Below are 22,922 nucleotides of genomic sequence, written 5' to 3' on the forward strand. Positions count from 1 at the left end.
TTTTTATTTTTTTTGTTTGTCACGAGTGTATTAATTTTGAGATTTTTTATGGTAAAAAATTAGTTTTGAGCAAATTTATCGTAAATGTGTCATTTTTTGTTTCATCCTAGTCACATCTTATACACATTATATTTCAATGTTTCCTTCGTATTTGTCTTGCTCTAAACTTATTCTCTATTGTCCATGTACACATGAGTTTAACAAATAGGTATACCCTGAGTAGGCATTAATCATACATCGGAGTAAAGAAATGTTAATTTTATTTCCACAATGTTTGCTTTATTTCCTCCAGATTTGTCTGATGCTCTTGAATTTTCCGACTTTGATTTATAGTACAACTTTACGAGAATTTTATCAAAGATTAAATATTGCGATTGATGTATGCATATAGGCAGATTACTCATTTTTCATTGCATTATTATTTGTAATGCAGCCACTATGGAAGGCAACGTTCAAGATGACTCATCCAATCACGTGCTATTATTGCAATGCATTCACATTTTGAGGATAATTTACCTTTATTTTAATGGTTTTATGAAAATTTCGGTGCATTTAGAAATGACAAAAGATATGTAGTTGCCTATGATTTGACTGGGTTACCTTATAATGCAATTACAATTGCCATAGTTTTCTTGTCAACAGCTAATTATCGCACGTAATCAAGGCAAAGATGACTTTCCACGTAGGGAGCATATTCTTTTGAATTTGCATGATCATAATTGATATTTAGAAATTTTAACGTGCTTGACTTGGTCATATATTTTAGTTTTTGTTTGAAAGTATCTTGTGAAAAATCGTGCAGTGATGCATGAAAAATAATTTTAAAAATAAGAAATTGGATTTACCGTATAAAATGAAGATTGAGTAGTTAAAATACGCAGGTTATAATGTAATGACAAAAATTAAAGTTATAGTTAAACTAAATGTATTCATGAAGACTCGTACATGATTTTTTTTAATCTTTATTTGTGAAAAAATTTATCCAAAAAGTTCTAAAACTATCATAAGACAACTAATTCATTTAGTCCTAAACTTTGTGCAATTTCCACTGTGTCAATTTAAGACAAAAATCGTCAACATAGCGGTCCACCCGACGCTAATAATTTTACATGACACTGTCGGCGCTGACGTATACTATTGGTGGTCGAAATGACACTGTTTTTTTTTCATTTTTTTTCCCTTTTTCCCCTCTTCAATGTAGGTCTTCCTCAAAAGGCTACTGAGATCATTGAGGCCTCATAAACACTGTAGCCATACCACATATGACATATAGCCGGCATTGATTAGATCGTCACATAAATAATCACCGATCAAATTCAATCAAATAGACTACATTGAAAATCAAGAAAAATTACAAAAAGAGAGAGTTTTAAATCTATTGTAATTATGCCAGTTCATTTATAATTTTTTTTGTAACAATTTTTTTTTGCTAATTTAGTTCTAAAACGTTCACAATTCCGTCAATTTAGTTCATCTAGTCGGTTGGCTCTAAGGTGGCAAAATTTTAATATATTCTTTATTTTTATTTTTTAATATTTTTTGTCTTTTTTATTTTTATTTTTTGGGGGGAGGGAGCGGGAGATAGAAAAAAATTAATAAAAACAATTAAAAAATCAAGAACATTAAAATATTATCAAAGAAAATATTTTTATTTTTTTTTCTCGTGGAGAAAATTTTGAATATAGGAAGAAGAGAGTGCATGCGTGGAAATAGAGAGAAAGAATCACAAATCCAAAAAAAAAAAAAAAAGGTGTGAAAGTCTTATTGAATCTTTATTGTGGAATTAAGAAAAATGCACGTGACATTCAATTGATTTTACTAATCGCGTCATTATGAAGTACTTGAATTATTGATTAACCAATAAAAAAGACATTATTTTGACCAGAAAAAAAAAAGACATTATACAAAGAAAATTGTTCCATAGAGGATGAAGAAATACGTAAAAATAGATAAATTTACAAAACCCATGATATAACTCATGTATTAAAAGCTTCACCTTTATTAAGGAAAATTATCGAAAAAAGTCTTAAATCATTTGTACGGATGGGAATTCAATCATAAATCTTTTAATTTGCCAATTTACTTCTAAACCTTTTGGCCATTCATCAATGTAGCCATTTGGGTCAATTTTGGGCAGAAATCACCGACATGGAAGTTGGTTATCCTATATGGCACAAATCAGAGTTATCATGGACAATTTTTAATAATTTTTCATTTTTTTTCTTTTGTTCCTTTTTCTTTCCTTTTCCTTTTTTCTTTCTTATTTCCTTCCGCGAGTAGTCTCAACGGTGGCCAATGCAAGCCCTCACTAGATCCGGGCGGTGCAGCCATGCCTAAATTTGGAGAGGGCATCGTGGGCCTCGCCCAATGGCCAGAGAGGGTTGTAACACCCTTGCCCAATGCCAACAACCCTCGCGAGCCGTGTACAAAACAAAAACAAAAACAAAATAAAAAAGAAAAGAAAAATATTCACATCGGAATCGATTGTGTCAATTAATTTCTGGTCAAAATTTGTCAAAAGGGCTACATTGATAAATCATAAAAAAAAATTATGAATAAATTGGCCAAATGAAAATGTTTAGAACTGAAATGATATCCGCACAATATGTTTATTACTTTTTTGTTATTATAATCTTTCCCTTTTGTTATGAGAAATTTGCAATTTTTATTAGATAAGGAAAATACCATTTTTCCTGGTTTACTATTCGATTATAATTAAAAAGAAAATACTGCTCTTTTTTCTATAGATTTATTGAATAATATTTTTTTTTTACCGGAGATTGATTTATTACTTGATGAAGTTTTCTTTTTTTGGTCGAAATTAATTGATGAAGTTATAAATAAGTTTAAATCTCTCTCTTTTAAAACGGATTTTGTTAATTTCTGGGCATTTCTAGTTGCTACAGAAGTTAACGGTCGAGGTTCGAAACTCTTCCTCGCTCCCTCTCACTGAGACTCTTTAAGTTTCTAAAACCCTAACGAGCTTCCCCCCGCGAAGCTCGAAGCCGTTTCCCGCTCTCTCTACCCTCTCCGGTTTTCCCTCGGACCCGCGATCATGTACGGAGGCGGTGAGTCCCTCGATCCTTCGCCGCTCGGAAGCGCGTTCTCCGCCAATTCTCTGCTTGACGCGCCGCTCTGCCGGTCTTGCGGGGGCACAGGCGGTCGGGATTGACGTTGTCTTACTCGCCGAAATTTTGTTTCCTCTTGCAGATGAAGTGTCAGCGATAGTCATCGACTTGGGTTCGCACACCTGCAAGGCCGGTTACGCCGGTGAAGATGCTCCCAAGGCCGTTTTTCCTTCTGTGAGTTGCTCTTTTCTTAGGCGAATTGAATATAAACGAGTTTAAGGAAGGACAATGCAGCTGCTGCTGTGCCAGTGACTCTGGGCTTCATTGAAAAATTTGTCCGTATTTTAGCCCATTTATGCACCAATTGAGCTGTCCGCTGAACTGGGTTAGAGCCTGTGGAGTCTGCTTGTTATTTTCTTTTTTTTTCTTTTTTTTGGGGTCAAACTGCTTGTTATTTCTTATATCGAACCTTTCTATACAGTTTTTCCCCAATGGGTTCTGCCCGTGTGGTTTATTTGATAATATGTATTGTCCCTCTTGGGGGTAATTACTGGGGGAAGTCATGGATCTCCACTTGTTCCAAGGCATTAAAGGTTTAGGAGTTGTTAACATGCATTGGTGTAACATTATGATTCATTACCTTTTTTCTTTGGTGGACTATGGTTTTGGTCGAGAGGATTTACATATATATAATGCGTTTCATTAGGTTGTGGGTTCGATCGATCAAATGGAAGTTGACGATGCTGCAAATACCGATACAAACTCTGGAGCAGCCACGGAGGCTAAGAGCAATGTCAAAACACCTGATTCTGATAAAAATAAGGGAAAGCGGAAATTGTATGTGGGATCTCAGGCTCTAGGATATCGCAGGGATCACATGGAGGTAAGCTACTGAGCACCTACTGTTATTCTGAATGTGTACATGGGGGCCATCTAATTTCTTACCAAAGCAACAGCAATGTTGGGGATATGTGGTATCTTAATGCTGTTTCATTGTCTATTTTACTTTTGGTCAGGTCGTATCGCCTTTCAAGGATGGAATTGTCGCGGATTGGGATATTGTTGACAATATATGGGAACATGCTTTCAGGTAGTTTATTCAGCAGAGGCACACTTTAGTCGGGTTTATGTGTGGCTTGCATCCTTGATCTAGATTTTATGTTGAATAAATGAGTTAATCTTTTCTGGTAGTCATAACCAGTTCCATTATCACAGTCACGACTTTGTTTCCATAACTTTCATTTGTATCTTTGGCCCTCTTTCGGCAAGAGCTGGAAGTTCCAATCTAAGGCCTGGATACCTTTTAGTAAATGGTTTGTTTGCGTAGGATATAACATGTACTGTCTAAGAATAATGGCTATGAGAAACTTAGTATGTCATGGGCATATCATGATCAGGAACCATGATATGTCACGAGCATAACGTGATCGGGGAGCTTAAAATTATGCCACGTATAGTCTATTGAGGTCTTATTGAACTTGAGCTGTTTTCCTATGGGATTATATCCATTGTATGGGCTCTATATGAGTGGAACTCGGCTATCCGATCAGCATCAATATCACCTTTATCCCAAATTAGTTGGGATCCGCAGTTGATGAACCCAAAAATAAATAAAATAAAAGCAAGACCGATTGAGGGAAAGGAGATACTTATACAAAAATAAAAATATATAAATATATATAGAGAAAAAGTACTAAAAAGGACAGAATAAAACATATGAATTCTGCCTCTCCATAATGCTAATAGCTTTCCTCCACTCCATCCTAAGACAAACCGTACGCCAATCTATTTACCACTTCATTAAATCTTGTTTTACTACTTTCCCCTAAGTAAGTTTCGGCCGCCCTCTTCCTTTCTTCATGTCATGCTCTCGGTAAAAAACTTCTGTTCTTATCGAAGCATCTAGGGATTTTCGAAGAATATGCCCAAACCATCTCAATCTATGTTCTCTCATCTTTTACGCTTTCGGTATTACTCCAACTTTTCGTCGAATATCTTCATTTCTTATCTTATTCATTCTTGTATGACCACATATCCACCTTAACATCCTCATTTCAGCTACTCCCATTTTATGCTCTTGTTGCTTTTGTGCCGGCCAACATTTAGCTCCGTATAGCATTGCAAGCCTTACTATTGTTTTATAAAATTTTCCTTTTAGCCTAAGAGGAATTTTGTGATCACACAAAAATCATGATGCACTGCGTCATTTCATCCAACCCGCTCCGATTCTACGGCTCACATCCTCATCAATCTCTCCCTCTTTTTGCAATATTGATCCCGGATATTTAAAAGCATCTTTCTTAGGTACCTCCTATCCGAGCATATTAACGGATTCTTGATCTCCTCCTCTTGACGTGTTGAACTCACATTTCATGTATTCGGTCTTACTTCGACTTAACGTGAATCCTTTAGACTCCAACGTGCTTCTCCATAATTATAATTTAGCGCCAATCCCAGCCCTGGTCTCATTAATAAGCACAATATCATCCGCAAATAGCATACATCACGTCACTTCATCTTGGATATCTTTTGTTAGCTCATCCATAAGTAGGGCAAAAAGATAATTCAAAGTAGAACCTTAGTGTAAGCCTATTGTGATTGGAAAATAAGTTGAGGTGCCATTACAAGCCTTTACACATGTAGTAACACCATGATATATATTCTTGATTGCCTATACATACTTTGAAGGTACTTTTTTCTTCTCAAGAACCTACCACAGAACCTTTTTTGGAACCCTATCATACACTTTCTCGAGATCAATAAACACCATATACGGGTCCTTCTTCTTTTCTCGATATCTCTTCATCAATTGTCGTATTAAGAAGATAGCCTCCATGGTAGATCTTCTTGGCATAAATCCAAATTGATTTATAGAGACCTTGGTCTGTATTCTTAAACAATGCTCAATAACTCTCTCCCACAACTTCATTGTATGCTCATAAGCTTAATGCCTCTATAATTGGAACAATTATGGATATCCCCCTTATTCTTGCAGATAGGCACAAGCATACTTTTCCTCCATTCATCGGGCATCTTATTAGTTTGGAGAATCTTGTTAAAAATGTTAGACAACCAACTTATTGCCACATCCCCTAAGCATCTCCACACTTCAATAGGGACACCATCGGGTCCCAAGGCTTTACCAGTTTTCATCTTCTTTAATGCCTCCTTAACTTCATGTGCTCTAATTGTACGCACAAACCTTCTGTATAACTCGGTTATCTGATCATGATCAGAAAATTCAGAGCTTTTGGCCAATGCTTTTGGTGGGTACGATAGACCTCTATTTCTTTTCCTTTTCAAGAAAGTTATTGCATTTTTCAGTTTAACGCAGTTGTATTCTCTATTATTTTAGATTTTTTGCATTTATCATGCCCGGTCCTTTTCTTTTGCAGGGAATGTCTTCTAATTGATCCAACAGAGCATCCGATGCTTCTTGCAGAACCATCTTCCAACCCTCAGCAACAACGAGAAAAGTAAGTGAATTTGTAGAGAATGTGAGGCTGATGCTACTTGCCAGACTGCCTTAACCAATATCTCGGTGCTCTTCATGACTTAACAAATGTTTATTGATGATTGAGCTTGATTTTCATAATTGACAGGGCAACTGAACTTATGTTTGAAAAGTATAAAGTTCCTGCCTTGTTTTTGGCAAAGAATGCTGTATGCCCTTGCTCCTTCCTTTTCCTTTGCTGAACTGCTTATCAACATATGTACTTTTTTTTCAATTTTCTTTTTGGTCGGATAGTCCTTTCAATTGTATGTCATGTCACATATGCGAGGTCCTCATTCAGTAAATGTTCATGCAGGTCCTCACTTCTTTTGCATCTGGGCGTGCCACTTCCTTAGTAGTTGATTGGTATAATTTTTTATCTTCAACTCGTGATCTTCTTCGTTTCTCTGTTGTTGCCCCATTCCTAATTGTTGGGTTCTTTTTTTTTTTTTTTTTCCCTTCTTCTCTAAATTGTGCAATTTCGAACCTGTAGCCTATTGATTGCACTATTTTTGAAGTTTTTTGCATTTCTCAACTTTATATGCAGAATTAGTAGCAATCTTGTTTTTTAGCCTGGATGGTTTGACTTACATCTTTTAGTAGCTTCGTTGGTATTGGACAACATTTTCACAGCTATTTACAAAAAAATTCAGATTTTTATTTTCAGTAACAAGTGAGAGAGAAAGTCATCATGAAAATGTGTTTTGGTGCAATGGGTAATCAGTTTTTAACTGCACACGGAAGTGGGTGTTTTCCTTTTTTGTAACTAGAAGAGTGAAAAAAGCTTTTAGTTGTTTGTACTTTTTCGCCTCAAATGACAGTGCAGCCTCTCTTCCATCTTTCTCTCTCATCTTCGATTTTTCGTCTTTTTCATCAACTATTCCACCGTTTTTCATTCACGATAAAGCTTTAGTTGAAACTTTTACAGGAGCTTGAAGCTTCTATAAATCTATAAAGCTTCAATCTATAAACCTGTAAGGCATTCAAAATTTCAAGCTTCAAAAAGAAGAAAAAAACAAAAGAAGATGGTTAGCTTAGAATCTGGAGTTTTCAAGCTCCGAACACCACCCAAGATCTTCTCTCTTCCCTTGTTTTTCTGGTGTGATACTGAAGCTTTGCTTTAGAGAAGTGGTAGCTTTGTTGGAGTTTCAAGAATCTTCACCAAAGATGTTGCTAAAATGGTGAAAGAAAATCCAAAGAAAAGTATTAAAAAATAGGAAATAGAAACCTAATTAGCCATTTTTTTCCAAATAGTTTTATGAAATAACAGAACATCAAGAGTAGATTGATTATTGTCTTTTATTTAATCGATCGAGAATTTTTTACAAGTACCACAACTCTTTTGTATCGTGTAAATAACACCACCAAACGTGTTTACAACAAACACCTTTTCAAGTAAAACAGAAAAATGAAAATGAAAACTATTTTCATTTTAATTCTCATTTAAACGAAAACTGAAAATATTTTGGCATACCAAACCGGCCCTTCAGTTTTCATTTTCATTGGAAGTTTTTCTTTCTGCACAATTTGTACTTATTTTTCATCTTACATCTCAAAGTATGCTTTAACATCAGTTAAGCCTTTTCATAGATTTTAGATTCTAATTTCATCTTAAAAACAAATACAAATACCATCTTGTTATTTTCTAGTTTTTACTAAACCTGTTTTCATCTTACAGAATTACTGAAAGCAGGACAGGCTACTAAATACTAAAACAATTTTTGACCAATTTTTTCGCTTATAGGAACTGGAGCATTTTCAATAACCGAATGTACTGTACAAACAATTGCCATTTTGCTTTTTGTTAAAGTTCAATTCATTGCTGAATTGCCGGACTTGTCTGAATATCAAACAAATAGAGTTGCTAGGTCTTGAAAATTGTGCATGTCCTTTCTTTTCCCATGTTATCATATGCTTCCAAGAAGTATGAGCATCCCTGGAGATCTTATTCAGTTTTCAAATCATCCAATGATGATAGGAAGCGCTCACATAGGGGTAGTGTGAGTGTGAAATATATCACCAAATGACAGTTCACATCTCCTTAGAGGAAAAGGATGAGAAGGAAGCGTATATAATTGAACATGAATACTCGCATTTTATAATTATGACAAACAATTCATTATTGGAGAAAAAAGGGCTGATTTGACCTTCTGCTGGACTTTTAGATGATGTTAGTCCAACTTATGTAGTTGAGAGTTTGAGGTAAAAAATGTCACGGACAAATGCACGTTTATCCAGTGGAACTGGCCTATAAAAGAAATCACATGATGTGCTCATATGTCGAGCCAAGCATGCCGAAATGATGGGTCAGTCTATTGGGTGGTCGAGCTACTTGGAGTCTAGTCATGAGCCATGGTTTTGCGTGATGGAGAGACGCCTTTGGAGTAATCTCTAATTTTTCGGATGTCTGCTATATATTGCATTAATGTACCACTTCCTTAGTAGATTAAAAAGAATTCTACTGCTTGCACTGATTCATTTCAATGTAAAACTGAAACTTTCAGTGGTGGAGGATCAACCACAGTGGCTCCAGTACATGATGGTTATGTTCTTCAAAAGGTGTTGTCCTCTTCCAGCCTTTTTAATTGTGATTTGTCAAATTGCTCAGTAGTGGATTTCTGTTCAACTCTTTCATACAGGATTGCTAAAATTCCTTTTGTTCAGTTTTGGCTACTTAATTACCTTCTTTGTGTAGCACAGAGTATAGGATTCTTGAGATTAGAGCGTTTGCTCTTTCCCCTTATATGACTTACACAGACAAGTGTAAAATAAAGGGATAATGACACAAATGGTCCTTGAACTTTGCTTTAATATGCAATGTGGTCCCTAAAACTGTTAATTTGTTCATCGCAGTCATTGAACTTTAGCCCGATGTGCAATGACTACCTTGAATTTTTAATTTTTTTAATATGGTCCCCGGATTTTTTATACATGTTCAATGTAGTTCCTGAACTGTATGAAATGTCCAATGTTGTCTTTCCATTTGTTTAAGTTTAGGGACAATATTGAACATTTTCATATAGTTCAGGGATTAAATTGATTATGTAAAAAAAAGTCCAGGGATCACATTGAACAAACTGAAAGTTCAAGGACGTCATTCCACATGGGGCTAAAGTTCAACGACAGCAATGAACAAATTAAAAGATCAAGGATCATATTGCACATTAGGCCAAAGTTCATGGACCATTTGTATCATTTTGCCTTCAATAAATTGTTGTTTTCCTGTGCAATAATTTTTCTGTCGCGATAAGATGATAGATGCTACCTTCGATGGAGGGTTTGTCAATGTGCTGCGCTACTTGAAGTTGTGTAGGTTGTCTTTCTGGAAGCTTCCGCTGGGTTTTGTTTGGTACTTTTTGCTCTGACAATATTCATGCACTGATAGGGTGTGGCGACTTCACCTATTGGAGGAGAATTTCTAACCGATTGCTTGTTGAAGAGCTTGGAAAGCAAAGGTATCAAGGTAAATATTCTCTTCTGGAAGTTCATTTTTTGCTTGCCCTCTGCATTTGAATTCTTAGTTCCTAGTAGGTCATAAGCATTTCATATTGTGTTTTGCAGATAAGACCTAGATATTCGTTTAAGAGAAAGGAAGTACGTCCGGGAGAGTTTCAGGTTTTATCTTGCTTATTGGCATTTTTCATCTACTTGGGGGTTTAGTATTTTTGGTTGCATTCTATTTCCTAATTTAGGCCTGTCCAGAGAAATGTTTTCGTAGCCCCTTGGTGTTGGTTTAGTGGTTAAGGAGCAGACATGTGCGTGTAGATTAGGCACACGGCAATGTTCGATTCCTCAAACCACCCAAGTGCAAACAATCTCATGTTTGGGCTACATACCCAAGCTTCAGCTCGAGTTTTACCTAGTCTATGAGGTTAAAAGAGATTTTTCGTTAGCCTGGAATTCCAAATCTCCAAAATATTATCTAAGAATCTCTTCATACGTTTACCTTTTTTTTGGCCCCATACGTCTGTGTTTTGGACCTTTGAGATCGATCCTCAAGGCTATGTATATCTCAAACTAAAGGCGCAAGTGGAGTTGCTCATGTTATGACTTTCTCGTTCTGTTCATTGTGTAGTCATTTGATGTTGATTTTCCAAGCACAACGGAAAGCTACAGACTATATTCCCAGGTATGTCATTTTCTGTAAATGATTTGTAGTTCAGATGCCACATGCTCCATATTGCTGCTAAATCTTCTCCTATGACAGAGGGTAATTGCTAGTGATATCAAGGATTCTGTATGCCGTGCTCCAGATAGTCCCTATGATGGTACTCAATCTTTGGCTCTGGTTCTTTACCCTGCGAAGATTATCGTCTTTGTGTTCTCTTTACTCATCCAACTGTCAATTCTTGGCCGGTTCATATGTACATGTCCTGTTTGTATCCGATGCATGTATACAGCAGTTATTCTGATGCATGATTTAGCAAGCCCACTGTGACTGGCCATGCGCCGCTTTTTGTCCAAGCTGCGTTCTTTCAGGCCTGTGAATATTGCCTTGTTATAATCTGCAGCTTTAAGAATTCTCAAAAGTTGAGTCAGATACATCTGCTAGTTATTTGATATGATTGATATGGGAATATCGTTTTCATATGAAATCTCAAATCTTGACTGAGATACATCTCCTGGAAATTCTTATGTTTGATAGAATTCATATCTTTTTTCAGAGAGTGCATATGCAAATATTCCGATGACCCCGTATGAGCTACCTGATGGCCAGTGAGTTTCTTAAATTCTCTGCTTGACAATTTATTGCTTACAAAGTCCTAATTTGGGCGATCTCTTGGAATGTGTTCTGTCTAGTATATTTAAATACCTCTTACCTTTTCAAGATCATTTGCATGCTAAATGGAGCACTCTTAGCTCAGAAGTTTCACATAGCTGTGGCTTAATAGTCAAAGGCTTTACTGTGATGCTTTATTTGTGGCCTTTTTTGGTGATGTTGTGGTGCTATAACAGTTCAGAATCACTCATTTCACTTCAATCTTGCATTGTTCTTCTGCATAATGCAGGACAATTGAAATTGGGGCTGACAGATTTAAGATTCCTGATGTTCTGTTCAATCCGTCCCTAGCTCAGGTAGGCAGCCACTAGCCAGTTGACTTGGATGCAAATTTTACATGTTTTCTCTTATTACCCTTCAAAATGCTTGCTTGGGTCCTGTTTGATAATCTGTTATGACTGAAATATTTACAATTCCTTAACAACGATAGACTTGGTTGCATCTGATGGTTCTACCTTATAAGAAAGATGCATTATTCTATGCTTGGCACCAAGGAAAAAGTGTGGACAGGAAAATAGGGAAAGAAAACATGTAGATTCTAGTGTTTGGGAGGCATAGTGGAAATTGAGGTAGAGATTTCCGTGGGCAAAAGATTTCTCCCAGGCCCACATTTCTTGGCCATTTGATTGGGTGGAGAAAAAATGTGGAATTGGCCATTTAGTTTACCCTAACAAAAGAATTATATTTCTCCTCATCTTCTGCACCTTCACTTTTTATCCTTTCCAAACAAAATTATTCTCTTCGCCTCCATTGTCAATATCTCCACTTTCTTCACCTCTTAGAAAATCTTAGGTTCTACAATATTCCTGCTTTCGCCAATTGGAGAGTTCTGTGTGGTTTTAGGTCTCTACGCTAATAATTTTTGTAAATACATCTCTGTCCTTAGTGATCTGCTCAGCTTTTCACCTTAGCGAGTTCTGTATGGAGGCAATTTCTTTGTTATGAGATTTTCGTCTTTTAACTGTTTATGAGGGTTCCTCATCTGTTGCCTTCTTTCGTATGTTTGCTTTCTGACTACCTCTTTAGACTATGGACTTGCAGAATGTCATTACTTCCTGAAAGTATACAGCTTTTTGGTTTTTAATTTCCTAAAGAGCATGTTCATTCAGCTTAGTTCTCTGTAGAAGATCTTAGTAGTTAACTCAACTGTGAAGCCTCAGCTATTTGGTCATGCTTTTGTATCATGGACCCCATGGTTGATTGAGTCTTTAAGTTTCTTTTTTAGGAAGAATTAGGCGTTGTATACTCATGAATGTTCATGCCAAATTGCCTGATTTTGTAATCACTGAAATCGTTGAAATTGTATTGTGCACCTATATATCTCTGTCGCTGATTGTTGAACCTATGGGTAGGAAATGGGTCGGTATCTTTCCACATCAATTTTTTTGGAAATGCTGTTTCTTTGGCATGCATTTACTTATTTAGGATTTTAACTTTGCATGTGGAAAACAGACAATTCCCGGCATGGAGAGTTTCTCAGAGTTTGCTCCTTCTGTTCGTGGATTATCCCAGATGGTGATTTCTTTTTCCTTCTCCCTTTGTCTAGATTGTACTCTTTTAGTATAGAAACATCTCTTGCTAAATCATTCTATTTTTGCAGGTTATTGAGAGTATTAACAAGTGTGACGTTGACATCCGAAGAGAACTGTTTAGTAGTATTCTGGTAAAACGTTAATCAACTCTTGTTTACCTAAGCTTAAATCCTCTAATTTTAGTTTTGATATGCCAAGCATTCTTTATGGAATCCTTCAACATGCTTAGGAGATGCCAGTCTATATAATGGAAGTATTCTTTGTGGTTGTATTTCTGTAAAATGGGAGTGATTTTGGCAGCTCTCCTCTCTCTTCTCCCCTTATGTGCACACTCATGTGCATGCAAGGCATGCAATGGTAATTGTATGCAGAGCAATGTGATGGCATAAAATGTAGACCAATGTTCAACTGGTTGTAAGTTCTTGAAATGAGGTTGATTTTTTCATTCATCTCTTTAAAGCTTGCGGGTGGCACTGCATCGATGCAGCAGTTGAAGGAACGTCTTGAGAAAGACTTGCTAGAGGTATATTTTGCTTTAGTGAATGTATACTTAAGTTTTCTTACTGCCTGTTGAGGGGAACGGGTTTCTGTTATGTATTGCTTATCTCTAGTATGAAATACAATTTTGGAGTTCTATGACTCTATGTATATATTATTTATCTGACACGTGGTTCTATTCTTATTCATTGTTTGTAGCAGTTGATAGATTTGTGAGCTCTCAATTCCCTAAATTAATACTCAATTTGTTCTGTTGAATAAGAGTATTGAGCTTTGTAATTCTATAGAGTTCTCAATGTGCAGGAATCCCCTCAAGCTGCTAGAGTAAAAGTATTGGCCAGTGGGAATACAACTGAAAGAAGATTCAGGTAGTTTGAACTTTCCCTAAAATTCTTCTCTCGGACCCATTTCATATTACCCTTGCACAGTGCTAGGATAGAAAGGATATAATATCCAAGCGAGAGAATAATATCTGAAAGGGATGGACCGATATAATCTTAGCATTCAAAAGTGCTCTAGAATGAGTGGCTTTGATTGTCAAGGATCACAGAAGCTACAATGTCGGCGATCATCTTATAGCTTACATGCTGCAATTGGCAACCATCCTCCTTGCAGTTGCCCAGTTCCCTAGACAAATATTTCATGGTGTTTTTGAATGATTTATGCCTATTGCTCTCCTAATGCCAAGTATGGGGTTGTGCAGTGTTTGGATAGGAGGAAGTATATTGGCATCTCTCGGATCATTTCAGCAGATGTGGTTCTCAAAGACCGAGTAAGTTTTGGATTTAAGGTTCCAGTTTTCACCTATAGCAGTGAAGTTGATCTTTTTTGATATATGAAGTCTGGATAAGAATCAGGGAAAATTTCCGGCTTCCGTTGCTCTTGTTAAAGTTTGCATTGAAGTTGGACTCTTTGGTATTCCATATTCAGTTTGTTCTCTGCCGGGCACTAAATCTAAATTGGGAATCCAATTCAGGTACGAGGAACATGGTGCTTCATATGTTCAGAGAAAATGCCCGTGATTTGATGCTCCTGGTGCTTCTACAATGTCTAGGGTCAATTGTTGGGATGATCTCTTGAATTCCTCTTGTTGGAGTGGAAGAAAGATGTTTGGGAGACTGAATCCAATTAGGGTTATGTCAGAGTACTCAGATTGGAAGTCGCATTGTGGCCAAGTTTGATAGGTTTGGAATTAAGCAGCTATACCAGCTCCGCCTAGCTCGGAATGGCTCGGCTGTGGGGACTAGTTTCATCTTTGCTCTTATGGCTCAACTGAGGGTACGCTTATTGAAATCCCAAGTTGTAGTTGCTATATTTTCTAGGTGTGAGCAAAAAAGACCACCCGGACCGGGCCGGGACCGATGGTCCGGTTCCCGGTTTTAGGGGGATCCGGTCTGGTTCCGGGTTCCTCAAATTGGAACAGGTGACCGGGCGGTCCGGTTCCCGGTTCTAGGGCCCAGAACCGGACCGGTCCTTTTTAAATTTTTTTTTTTTAAAAAACAAACTTAACGTTTACTTTTTGTTTAGGTTTAGGTCATTTATGGTTCGATCTAGAGCTACCAATTGAAGAGGCCTTGACTCCGCCGAATTTATGGTACATTGACCCTTGTTTCCTCGATCTTGAGCTCGATCGCATCTTTTATCAAAATGTGTATCCATTTTTCTGAACCGCGGACCAGAAACCCTTAGAACCGCCCGACGGTCCGGTTCGGTTCCCGGTTCCGAGGGTGGCCGGTCCGGTCCGTGGTTTCGAAAAGTGGGAACCGGGACCACCGGTCCGATTCCCGGTTTTTGATGGGAACCGGACCGCACCGGACCGGGAACCGCTCACCCCTAATATTTTCCGTAGGAAAATTTGGCTCAGAATGGCTCGGCTGTGGGGACTAGTTTCGTCTTTGCTTTTATGGGTCAACTTAGGGTACGCTTATTGAAATCCCAAGTTGTAGTTGCTATATTTTCCGTAGGAAAATTTGACAGAGACTGAACTAATTCACACTCGCGTCTCGCATGGCGTTCATTACCGTTCATTACCTCAATGTTGCTGCTCCAGAATGGACTAATCTTCCTATAGATTGCAGATTCTCGGGCGTCTCGTCATCTAAGCATTATTAGCGCCTTTCAGGGAACCGGTTTTCACGATACTCCATCGGCGCAGCCGGAAAATGTCGTTTAGACTCGATCCTGAACGGGGATGGAATGATTCGAGCCATCGCGTGCGGGTTTCACAGGAACTGACCGCTTGATCGATGATGGACTAGGTGGTTACGGGAATTTCGCAATCGCTCGGAATTGTTGTTTCGAAGGGATTTAGGATACAAGCGAAGAATCTTGGCAAATGGGGCTCTTGTCGCGGACATGAGAATTCGTCCAAACTCCGCAAAAATATTGAATGATTCTTTCGATATTGCAATGTTTAGAAGCGACCTCTTAGCGCGGCACCGAGAATTCTCCGAGTAAATTGGACTCACGACACGCACGAGCCACGCTTCCTTCCTTACTTCTACGCGATTCATCTCCTCTGTCGAGTCTCTCCGCTCACACGAAATCCACGCCCCTTTAATCGCCACCGTCCACGTGTCCCTTTGAATCCTCGCCGTCCACGCCTGACCTCGCGGCCCTCGACTTGCTGTCATTAGCCGCCTTCTTCTCGAAAGTATCTTATGTCCACAGATGCACAGTGCTGATGTGGCGTGACCGTTGCTCATTATTACTTTTTTTTGGGTCAACATTGCTCATTATTACTTTTTTTTGGTCGGAGTTGCTCATTATTACTTAAGAATGTTGAATCATTATTGCATGCTCTCCTCGTTGAATTACTAATATTTACAATTCTTGGAAAATGAGTGCTTGTTTCGGGAAAAAAAAATTATTCTAGATGAAAAATATTTTTTTATAGAAATCATTTTTGAGGAAAAATCTTTGTCCCTTTTCAGATTAGAAAGTTTATTTTTCTTAATTTTGATTCCGTTTATTTCGCGAAAAATAAATGATTTGAAAATAATTTCTTTAAAAATGATTACATGTATTATTTACAATAATTAATCAATAAAAGAACATTTTATATATTGATAATAACATACGTCTAGACATTTTTTGTTATTTTCATTTTTTCAAGTGACTTAAGTAATAATGTTTTAAAAAATAATTCTTAAATCATGTATTTTTAGCGAAACAAACTCATCCTTTAGTTTTGAATATTTTCTTTGATCGCAAATAATGTTTCATTGACCGAGTATTTTCAACAAACTAAATACGTAATAGTTTGAAGAAATAATTCGCAATTTTTTTTTTTACTCAAACAGACGTGCCGATTTTCATATATTTTATCGTAAGTTTTCAGAAATCTGGGGTAAGTGTGTCATTTCTTGATCTGAGTGGGGTCAGGAACTTTGACACGACCAGATGTCGGCCCAATCACAGGCATCCACGTGGGGTCGAGTCCCCCACGATAGAAGCCACCGACTCGATTGTCCTACGGCAAGAATCGACGTTGCAAATGCTAAAAATATTCAGGGGAATCATCTGAATTTCGTTCCCCGGAAGCTGTTCGGATTCATGCGGTCGGAACCCCAGAATCGAATCTGTCTGCTCCGTTCCCGTTTGATGTCTCGAGAGATCAGCCGGTCTTGATTCCCGATCGATTGCTGAAGAGCTCGTCGCTTCGTGTGGCTTTCGAGATGCAGCGTTTCGTCGATGACGTCCTCGCCGTATCCAAAGAGTGAGTAGCCCCTTGCGAGTTGGGACTCCCCTCTGTAGGTTTCGCTTTTTTGGTCGGAATGATGTGAACCGTACCTTTCTCATTTGGAAAGATCAAGTCTTAGTGGGTTGAACGTATTTCTTGTCGGAGCAAATCCTGCGCTGTCAATCGGCAAATTGATTGCAGGGTCATATTGGTAATCTGAGCTTTAAAAAATCGTTTCCCGTCGAATTCTTGGTTCTAGTTGAGTATCTTGTTTAGCTGCATATGTGTGGAGCGACATTAGATATGCCGTTATGTTGATGAACTGGTCAATGAATTTTTCTTTGGTAGGGGAGTGGTTCTGATGATCCTGATTGTCTTCTGAAGCTACCTATATGCAATTCCTTAGCTAATTTTGAGTAATACTGCGATCTGATGTGCATAGTCCTTCTTCTTTTGATTTGTCTGGGTCTTTATAGTCCTCCTTTTGCAGCAACTTGACAAGGAATTTGCTTGGCACTTCAGCTTGAGCTCCCTGGATTCGATCTTGTAGTGATTTTACATGAAAAACTTAAAAAAACGAACCCATGATTGGTTTTGGTTGAAAAATCTTCAATGAACCCCCATATTCTTTTAAAAGCTAGTTAGATAAAGGTTTGATACCCCCTTGTGAAAATAAAACAAACTGATAAGAGAATGAATTATACTTTTTCTTTGGAAGAGTTTGAGCATCCTTTGTTTGACTTTGGAGCTTTATTGTTTACGACCCTGATATGCTGCCATTTCGATATTTGTGTCCATTAGCATCTTAGAATTGGCGAACTCCTCTTAATTTACGAACTCTGGCATTAAGTAGATGACAAACACTTCGGTATATGGAGCACTTGCTGAATCAATAGATGGGCATGTTTGTTGGTTGCACTGCAGGTCGGTTAAGACTATCACCTATGAATCCTTGAACAACATCGTGAGGTTCGTGAATGGAGTGTCAGCACTTCTGTTGACCTTCTTACCTGGAAATGCTACCATCCTTGAAGGTATGAACGGATGGGAGCTCAGGCCAACTTTCAGTGGACCTCGATTGCCCCGGTGGATGGAACAGTGAGTTTTCTCCTTTGTGTACCATGAACTAATCCATTAACTCTGATAAAGTGAGAACTTTTTCCGTAATAGATAGAAAATGGATGTAGAATTTACTTGTGCACACGGCCTTGTGGAGCATTTTCATCTATTATATCTTGAAAAGTAGTGGGAAATTTGAATACTTCTGACAGTAGCACAGTGAAAGACATAACCAAATGAATTGTATATAGAATTGAAGTGCTCTTATCATTTTTCCCCTTTGAGAGTCTGAATCTTTGGCTATTGGGCATGCTCATTCATCCAGTTGATAATGGCTGAGAACTTTTATGCTCGCGAAGCTCGAAACAACACCATGTACTTTTCCTTGTTCTCTATGAAAAGAACACCATCTGTGATAATTGCCTTGGTTTTTGAAATAATTGTGTGGATGAACGAACAACTCTTGATACGCTTTCATCTTTGATGCATATAAGATCCTTCTATTCAGTGTTTACAATTTTTAAGAATGTATGTGGGTTTTCTTTAACGGGTGTCCTCAAGACACTTGTTAGACAAACAAATAGAGAGAGACCCGATTTTTGAAGCACTAATCAATGCCTTAGAAATTGAAATTATCCTTGTATGTCATGCTCGAAAAATGCCCTAAGGGCACTCATTAACAAAACTGTGTTCATATGTATGTTGTAAGCTTGTTTGCTTTACTCCATCGCTGTCCTGTCTCTAGCTGCCATTCTGCGTGATTGCTATGATGCTTCAAATTTGTTCGCTGAAAATGTTACATGTTTTGTGAAAAGAGTGCAGGACAATGTCTATGGATTCAAGTTATGCATAGAAATGTTGAAATAAACAAAACCACTCTTAATTGAACATCTATAACTGTGTGCCATCTTTTCATGTTTTTGCTTCAGAGTTAGTTGCTTGTATATTGGTTTGAGAAAGTGAGTTGACAAACTGGTTAGAATTAGGGTAATTTGTCCTAGAAAAACTACTCTGTCATCGCATATGTGATATTCATGTTTTTTGTCTCAAAGCAAAATGATTGAGTTTGTCCAAGTGGGTTCGCTCCTGTGAAAAGTATTTCTCACCCTCCCGATGGAGTACGCTCTCTATATTTTGACAAACTTACTTTCTGTTGATAAACTGGTTATATTGCATGCACATAAATACATAGTAAAGAAAAAGGTCCTCCTCCAACTCCTGCAGCTTCAATCTGAAAGCAAAATGATTGAATTTGTCCAAGTGGGTTCGCTCCCTTTAAAAAAAATTTTCTCGCCCCCAATGGAGCACGCTGCATATATTTTGACAAACTCACTTTCTGTTGATAAACTGGTGACTATACATACACATATACCTGAATACTTCTGAATACATAGTAAAGGAAAGGTCCTGCTCCAACTCCTGCGGCTTCAACACATGGTACGATCTTTGCTCGCCAAGTGTCCACGATTTTCATCCCCTCTTTCAACACATTTTAACCTTCGTTTCAACACATTTATCAACATAGGCATGTTATTCTATGTATATTGCATCTCCGTGATTTATATTTGTTGTCTGCTACGGCCCTCAAATATTTCATACATGTCTAAAACTGAGATCTGTTATGACCATATCTGAGTTTAAAAAATATTACATTGTAATAAGTATAATTGTCACCGGATAGAGTAATAAGACTAGAACTAAATATGATTTGTCCATGGTTGGATAAAAATGAATAATAAAAGGATTTTGTCATACTGATGGACTGCTTAGAATTTGCTTAATTTGTCCCGGAAGAAATTACTCTGCCATTGCAAGTGTAATAAGTGAAAAAAAGAAATCCAGTAGGGTAGAAGTCTGTGTATTAATATTTCTTTAACCCTAAGGAGAATACTATAGGAATTTGACTTCTTCAATTTGTATTGCAGTGGTGTGTCCTCTTTCAATCAGTTCGTCCACAACCTCTCGGTTGATTCGGATGCTTCTTCAAGCTTAGACTACTCTTCTGGGGAAGAAGATGTAAATGAAAATTCGTGTCCTTCGCCATTATCCCAAAGCTCCCGATTCTCCAGGGCAAGCTCCTTCTCCAGACGTGAAAGACATGGAATGGGTTGGATGAACAGCATATTTTCTCTCATTTTGGTCCCCGTCAAGTTGTTGCTGGCAATACTAGCTCGTCTACTCTTCTTCCCCTTCTATAGGAAAGTGAGGGCATCCCCATCTGAAAGACAGAAGCCTTCCAGTTTAACTTCCTTAAAGAGGGTTCAAACTCTTAAGGATCATGTTTTTCAGCGCACTACTGATCGGAGACGTGGAGTAATTGAGGTAGATAGTAATTATCATATGTTGGCAGATGATCTTGGCTTTGGGACTCATTTTTTTCCCCTTGCTTAATGGATTTATTGTTTTTATAGGATCTTCATCTAGCAATAGAGATCTTCATAGAAGCTATATTTGATATAGTTCACAAGGCTGCGCATTGCTTGCTTTCGCCAGCTGAAGTTGGTAAAAAGCTATATGGATGGATTTTCTCGCACAATATGGTCAATCATAATAACCACGTAGTTTCCGAATCCTCGGTGACCACTGCAACACTGGGAGAGAATGATCCTGCTCTGTCAGAAAGTAAAACTTCTTTTCATCATTCTCTTAATACAGATGCTCGGACATGTCAGGATGTGATAACTGAGCTTGGGTAAGAGCTACGTAGTCCATTGGTCCGACATTGATTTTAGTTCCTAGGAGAGACTTGACTTTTCTTTCCTTTACCTTTAAACCTATTTCAGGTATCCATATGAAGCAATCAATGTCATCACAACCGATGGCTACATTCTCCTTTTGGAGAGAATACCTCGGTATCTTTTGGTCTTGTTCTAAATTTTCATCTTAAGAACATAACCCTTTTCCATGTTGGCTTAGTGTCTTATTTTGTTGCAGACGTGATGCAAGAAAGGCTGTTTACTTACAGCATGGCATTCTGGATTCATCAATGGGGTGAGTTTGTACTCTTATACATTCTGTGCCATCTCACCAGTTTCTTCCTTTGTCGAATAGTAAATGCAGTCGTTTGATGGGTTTGTTTGCGAAAATTCAGTGCTTTCCTTTGGTGTTTCTACCATTTCCTAATTTTTTTAGCATGTCAGCAATTAGTGTATGGTGATATGCAAGTTTATTACACTATAGAAAGATTAAACTCTTTAGTTAAGAATAAGTTAAAAAAAAAAAAATTCAGACAAGTATGAGTTGACATATCTTTTAGTTTTTTGTTTTTTGGTTGAAGACATATCTTTTTGTTGAAATGGTAGTAGTATTCTACTATTCTAGGGGCATGCATTACAGGATTAGCAGGAACAAGATGAGCATACTATGTTATGAAGATGATTTCACAAAATAAAGCTTTGGACTCAAGTTTTCTGCCTTAGGAGTTTGCTGATGCTGTATCTTATTTGAGATGCAAACGCAAGCAATCTAAATTCAATTTTTTTTTTCTCAGTTGGGTTTCGAATGGGGTGGTGGGTTCTCCAGCTTTTGCAGCATATGATCAAGGTTTGTTAATATGATCAAGCATATGCTTTTACTCTAGTGGAGAATGAGCTAGCAGTCATCTGTGCTGTTCCTGAAGTTCTGTTTTGAGCTTATCATTGTCTTGCAGGGTTTGATGTTTTCCTTGGGAATTTTCGTGGACTGGTATCTAGGGAACACGTGAACAAGAGCATCTCCTATCGAGAGTGAGTAATATCTTTGAGTTTATTATACTTTTTATTCCTCTTTTCGCATTGAGTACTGAAATTAGGGTATGTTTAGCATGGGATTTATGATTCTACTTTCTCCAATTAATGCAGGTATTGGCAGTACTCCATTAATGAGCATGGGACTCAGGATATTCCTGCAATGATAAACAAGATTCATGAGGTTAAAACATCGGAGTTGAAGCTTAGCCAACCTGATGGTGAGGAAGAAACGAACGAAGATCAGCCATATAAACTTTGTGCTATCTGTCATAGCTTGGGAGGAGCTGCTATGCTGATGTACCTTATTACCAATCGAGTTCAAGAAGAGCCCCATAGGCTCTCAAGATTGATTTTACTGTCCCCTGCTGGCTTTCACGGCGACTCTAACTTAGCATTTACTCTAGTGGAGCATTTATTGCTCGTATTAGGTCCTCTATTGGCCCCTTTCGTGCCTGCATTCTACATACCAACCAGATTCTTCCGATTGTTGCTGAATAAGTTGGCGCGGGACTTCATTAACTACCCTGCTGTCGGAGGGCTTGTTCAAACACTAATGAGTTATGTCGTTGGTGGGGATAGCTCAAACTGGGTTGGGGTGTTGGGGATACCACATTACAACATGAATGATATGCCCGGCGTGTCATTTCGCGTAGCTCTCCACCTGGCACAAATGAAGCGGAGTGGGAAGTTCAAGATGTACGATTATGGTAGTGCGTCTGCCAACGAGGAGGCCTACAGATCTTCAGAGCCATTGGATTTGGGCGAACACTATCGGCTTATCGACATTCCTGTTGATCTGGTTGCTGGAAGGAAGGACAAGGTAATTCGGCCATCCATGGTGAGGAAGCACTACAGCAAAATGAAGGAATCCGGAGTGGACGTGTCGTACAGCGAATTTGAGTATGCTCACTTGGACTTCACTTTCTCGCACCGTGAAGAGGTGTTGGCATACGTACTGTCACGCTTGCTACTCGTGCTGCCTGGGCAAAAGCATCAACTGAGCCAAAAGGCCATGAAGTTGAAGAGGAAAGGAAAGGTCCGTTCCTACTGGTGGAGAAAAACCTGAGCCCTCAACCGACATC

The 22,922-nt window shown here is 38.0% G+C and overlaps 2 protein-coding genes and 1 long non-coding RNA gene across 5 annotated transcripts in view; 2 read left to right on the top strand and 1 right to left on the bottom strand.

Moving 5' to 3' along the window:
* LOC125315348 overlaps positions 1-9,520 on the bottom strand; it is a 19,427-nt gene extending 9,907 nt beyond the window's left edge. The window contains exon 1 of the long non-coding RNA XR_007198569.1: positions 9,317-9,520. This is a non-coding gene — a long non-coding RNA (uncharacterized LOC125315348). The remainder of the gene's footprint in view (positions 1-9,316) is intronic.
* On the top strand, positions 2,896-15,360 carry LOC115744421 (actin-related protein 4). Of its 3 annotated transcripts, XR_007198568.1 has the most exons (21): positions 2,896-3,068; positions 3,211-3,302; positions 3,775-3,951; positions 4,085-4,158; positions 6,464-6,544; positions 6,671-6,731; positions 6,878-6,927; positions 9,066-9,120; positions 9,947-10,024; positions 10,123-10,176; positions 10,637-10,690; positions 10,769-10,829; positions 11,226-11,277; positions 11,571-11,637; positions 12,794-12,856; positions 12,942-13,004; positions 13,334-13,396; positions 13,675-13,739; positions 14,075-14,143; positions 14,348-14,649; positions 15,289-15,360. XR_007198568.1 is itself a non-coding variant. In XM_030679598.2 (20 exons), the coding sequence occupies exons 1-20, from the start codon at positions 3,056-3,058 to the stop codon at positions 14,391-14,393; spliced, it is 1,338 nt and encodes a 445-aa protein (XP_030535458.1). In that variant the 5' UTR covers positions 2,896-3,055; the 3' UTR covers positions 14,394-14,694. The 3 variants fall into 3 exon arrangements, 1 of the variants encoding a protein (XP_030535458.1); XM_030679598.2 differs by lacking the exon at positions 15,289-15,360 and having other exon boundaries at positions 14,348-14,694; XR_004015810.2 differs by lacking the exons at positions 12,942-13,004; positions 13,334-13,396; positions 13,675-13,739; ... (1 more) ...; positions 14,348-14,649; positions 15,289-15,360 and having other exon boundaries at positions 11,543-11,637; positions 12,794-12,862.
* Positions 15,361-16,770: 1,410 nt separating this feature from the next.
* On the top strand, positions 16,771-22,909 carry LOC115744384 (lipase lipl-1-like). The gene is made up of 9 exons (XM_030679528.2): positions 16,771-17,089; positions 17,978-18,151; positions 20,038-20,434; positions 20,524-20,804; positions 20,896-20,964; positions 21,047-21,103; positions 21,603-21,655; positions 21,762-21,837; positions 21,952-22,909. The coding sequence occupies exons 1-9, from the start codon at positions 17,049-17,051 to the stop codon at positions 22,904-22,906; spliced, it is 2,103 nt and encodes a 700-aa protein (XP_030535388.1). The 5' UTR covers positions 16,771-17,048; the 3' UTR covers positions 22,907-22,909.
* Positions 22,910-22,922: the final 13 nt, after the last annotated feature.

The sequence above is a fragment of the Rhodamnia argentea genome, chromosome 6, assembly GCF_020921035.1.
Source record: "Rhodamnia argentea isolate NSW1041297 chromosome 6, ASM2092103v1, whole genome shotgun sequence".
NCBI classification, from domain to species: Eukaryota; Viridiplantae; Streptophyta; class Magnoliopsida; order Myrtales; family Myrtaceae; genus Rhodamnia; species Rhodamnia argentea.

Bases quoted from the DNA above. Each gene is read 5' to 3' on its own strand.
- LOC115744384 (XM_030679528.2), top strand. From the start codon at position 17,049: ATGCAGCGTTTCGTCGATGACGTCCTCGCCGTATCCAAAGA. The intron at 20,965-21,046 runs GTATCTTTTGGT...ATTTTGTTGCAG, and splicing joins CTTTTGGAGAGAATACCTCG to ACGTGATGCAAGAAAGGCTG. The intron at 21,656-21,761 runs GTTTGTTAATAT...ATTGTCTTGCAG, and splicing joins TTTTGCAGCATATGATCAAG to GGTTTGATGTTTTCCTTGGG.
- LOC115744421 (XM_030679598.2), top strand. The intron at 6,732-6,877 runs GTATGCCCTTGC...ATGTTCATGCAG, and splicing joins TGTTTTTGGCAAAGAATGCT to GTCCTCACTTCTTTTGCATC. The intron at 6,928-9,065 runs GTATAATTTTTT...TGAAACTTTCAG, and splicing joins ACTTCCTTAGTAGTTGATTG to TGGTGGAGGATCAACCACAG.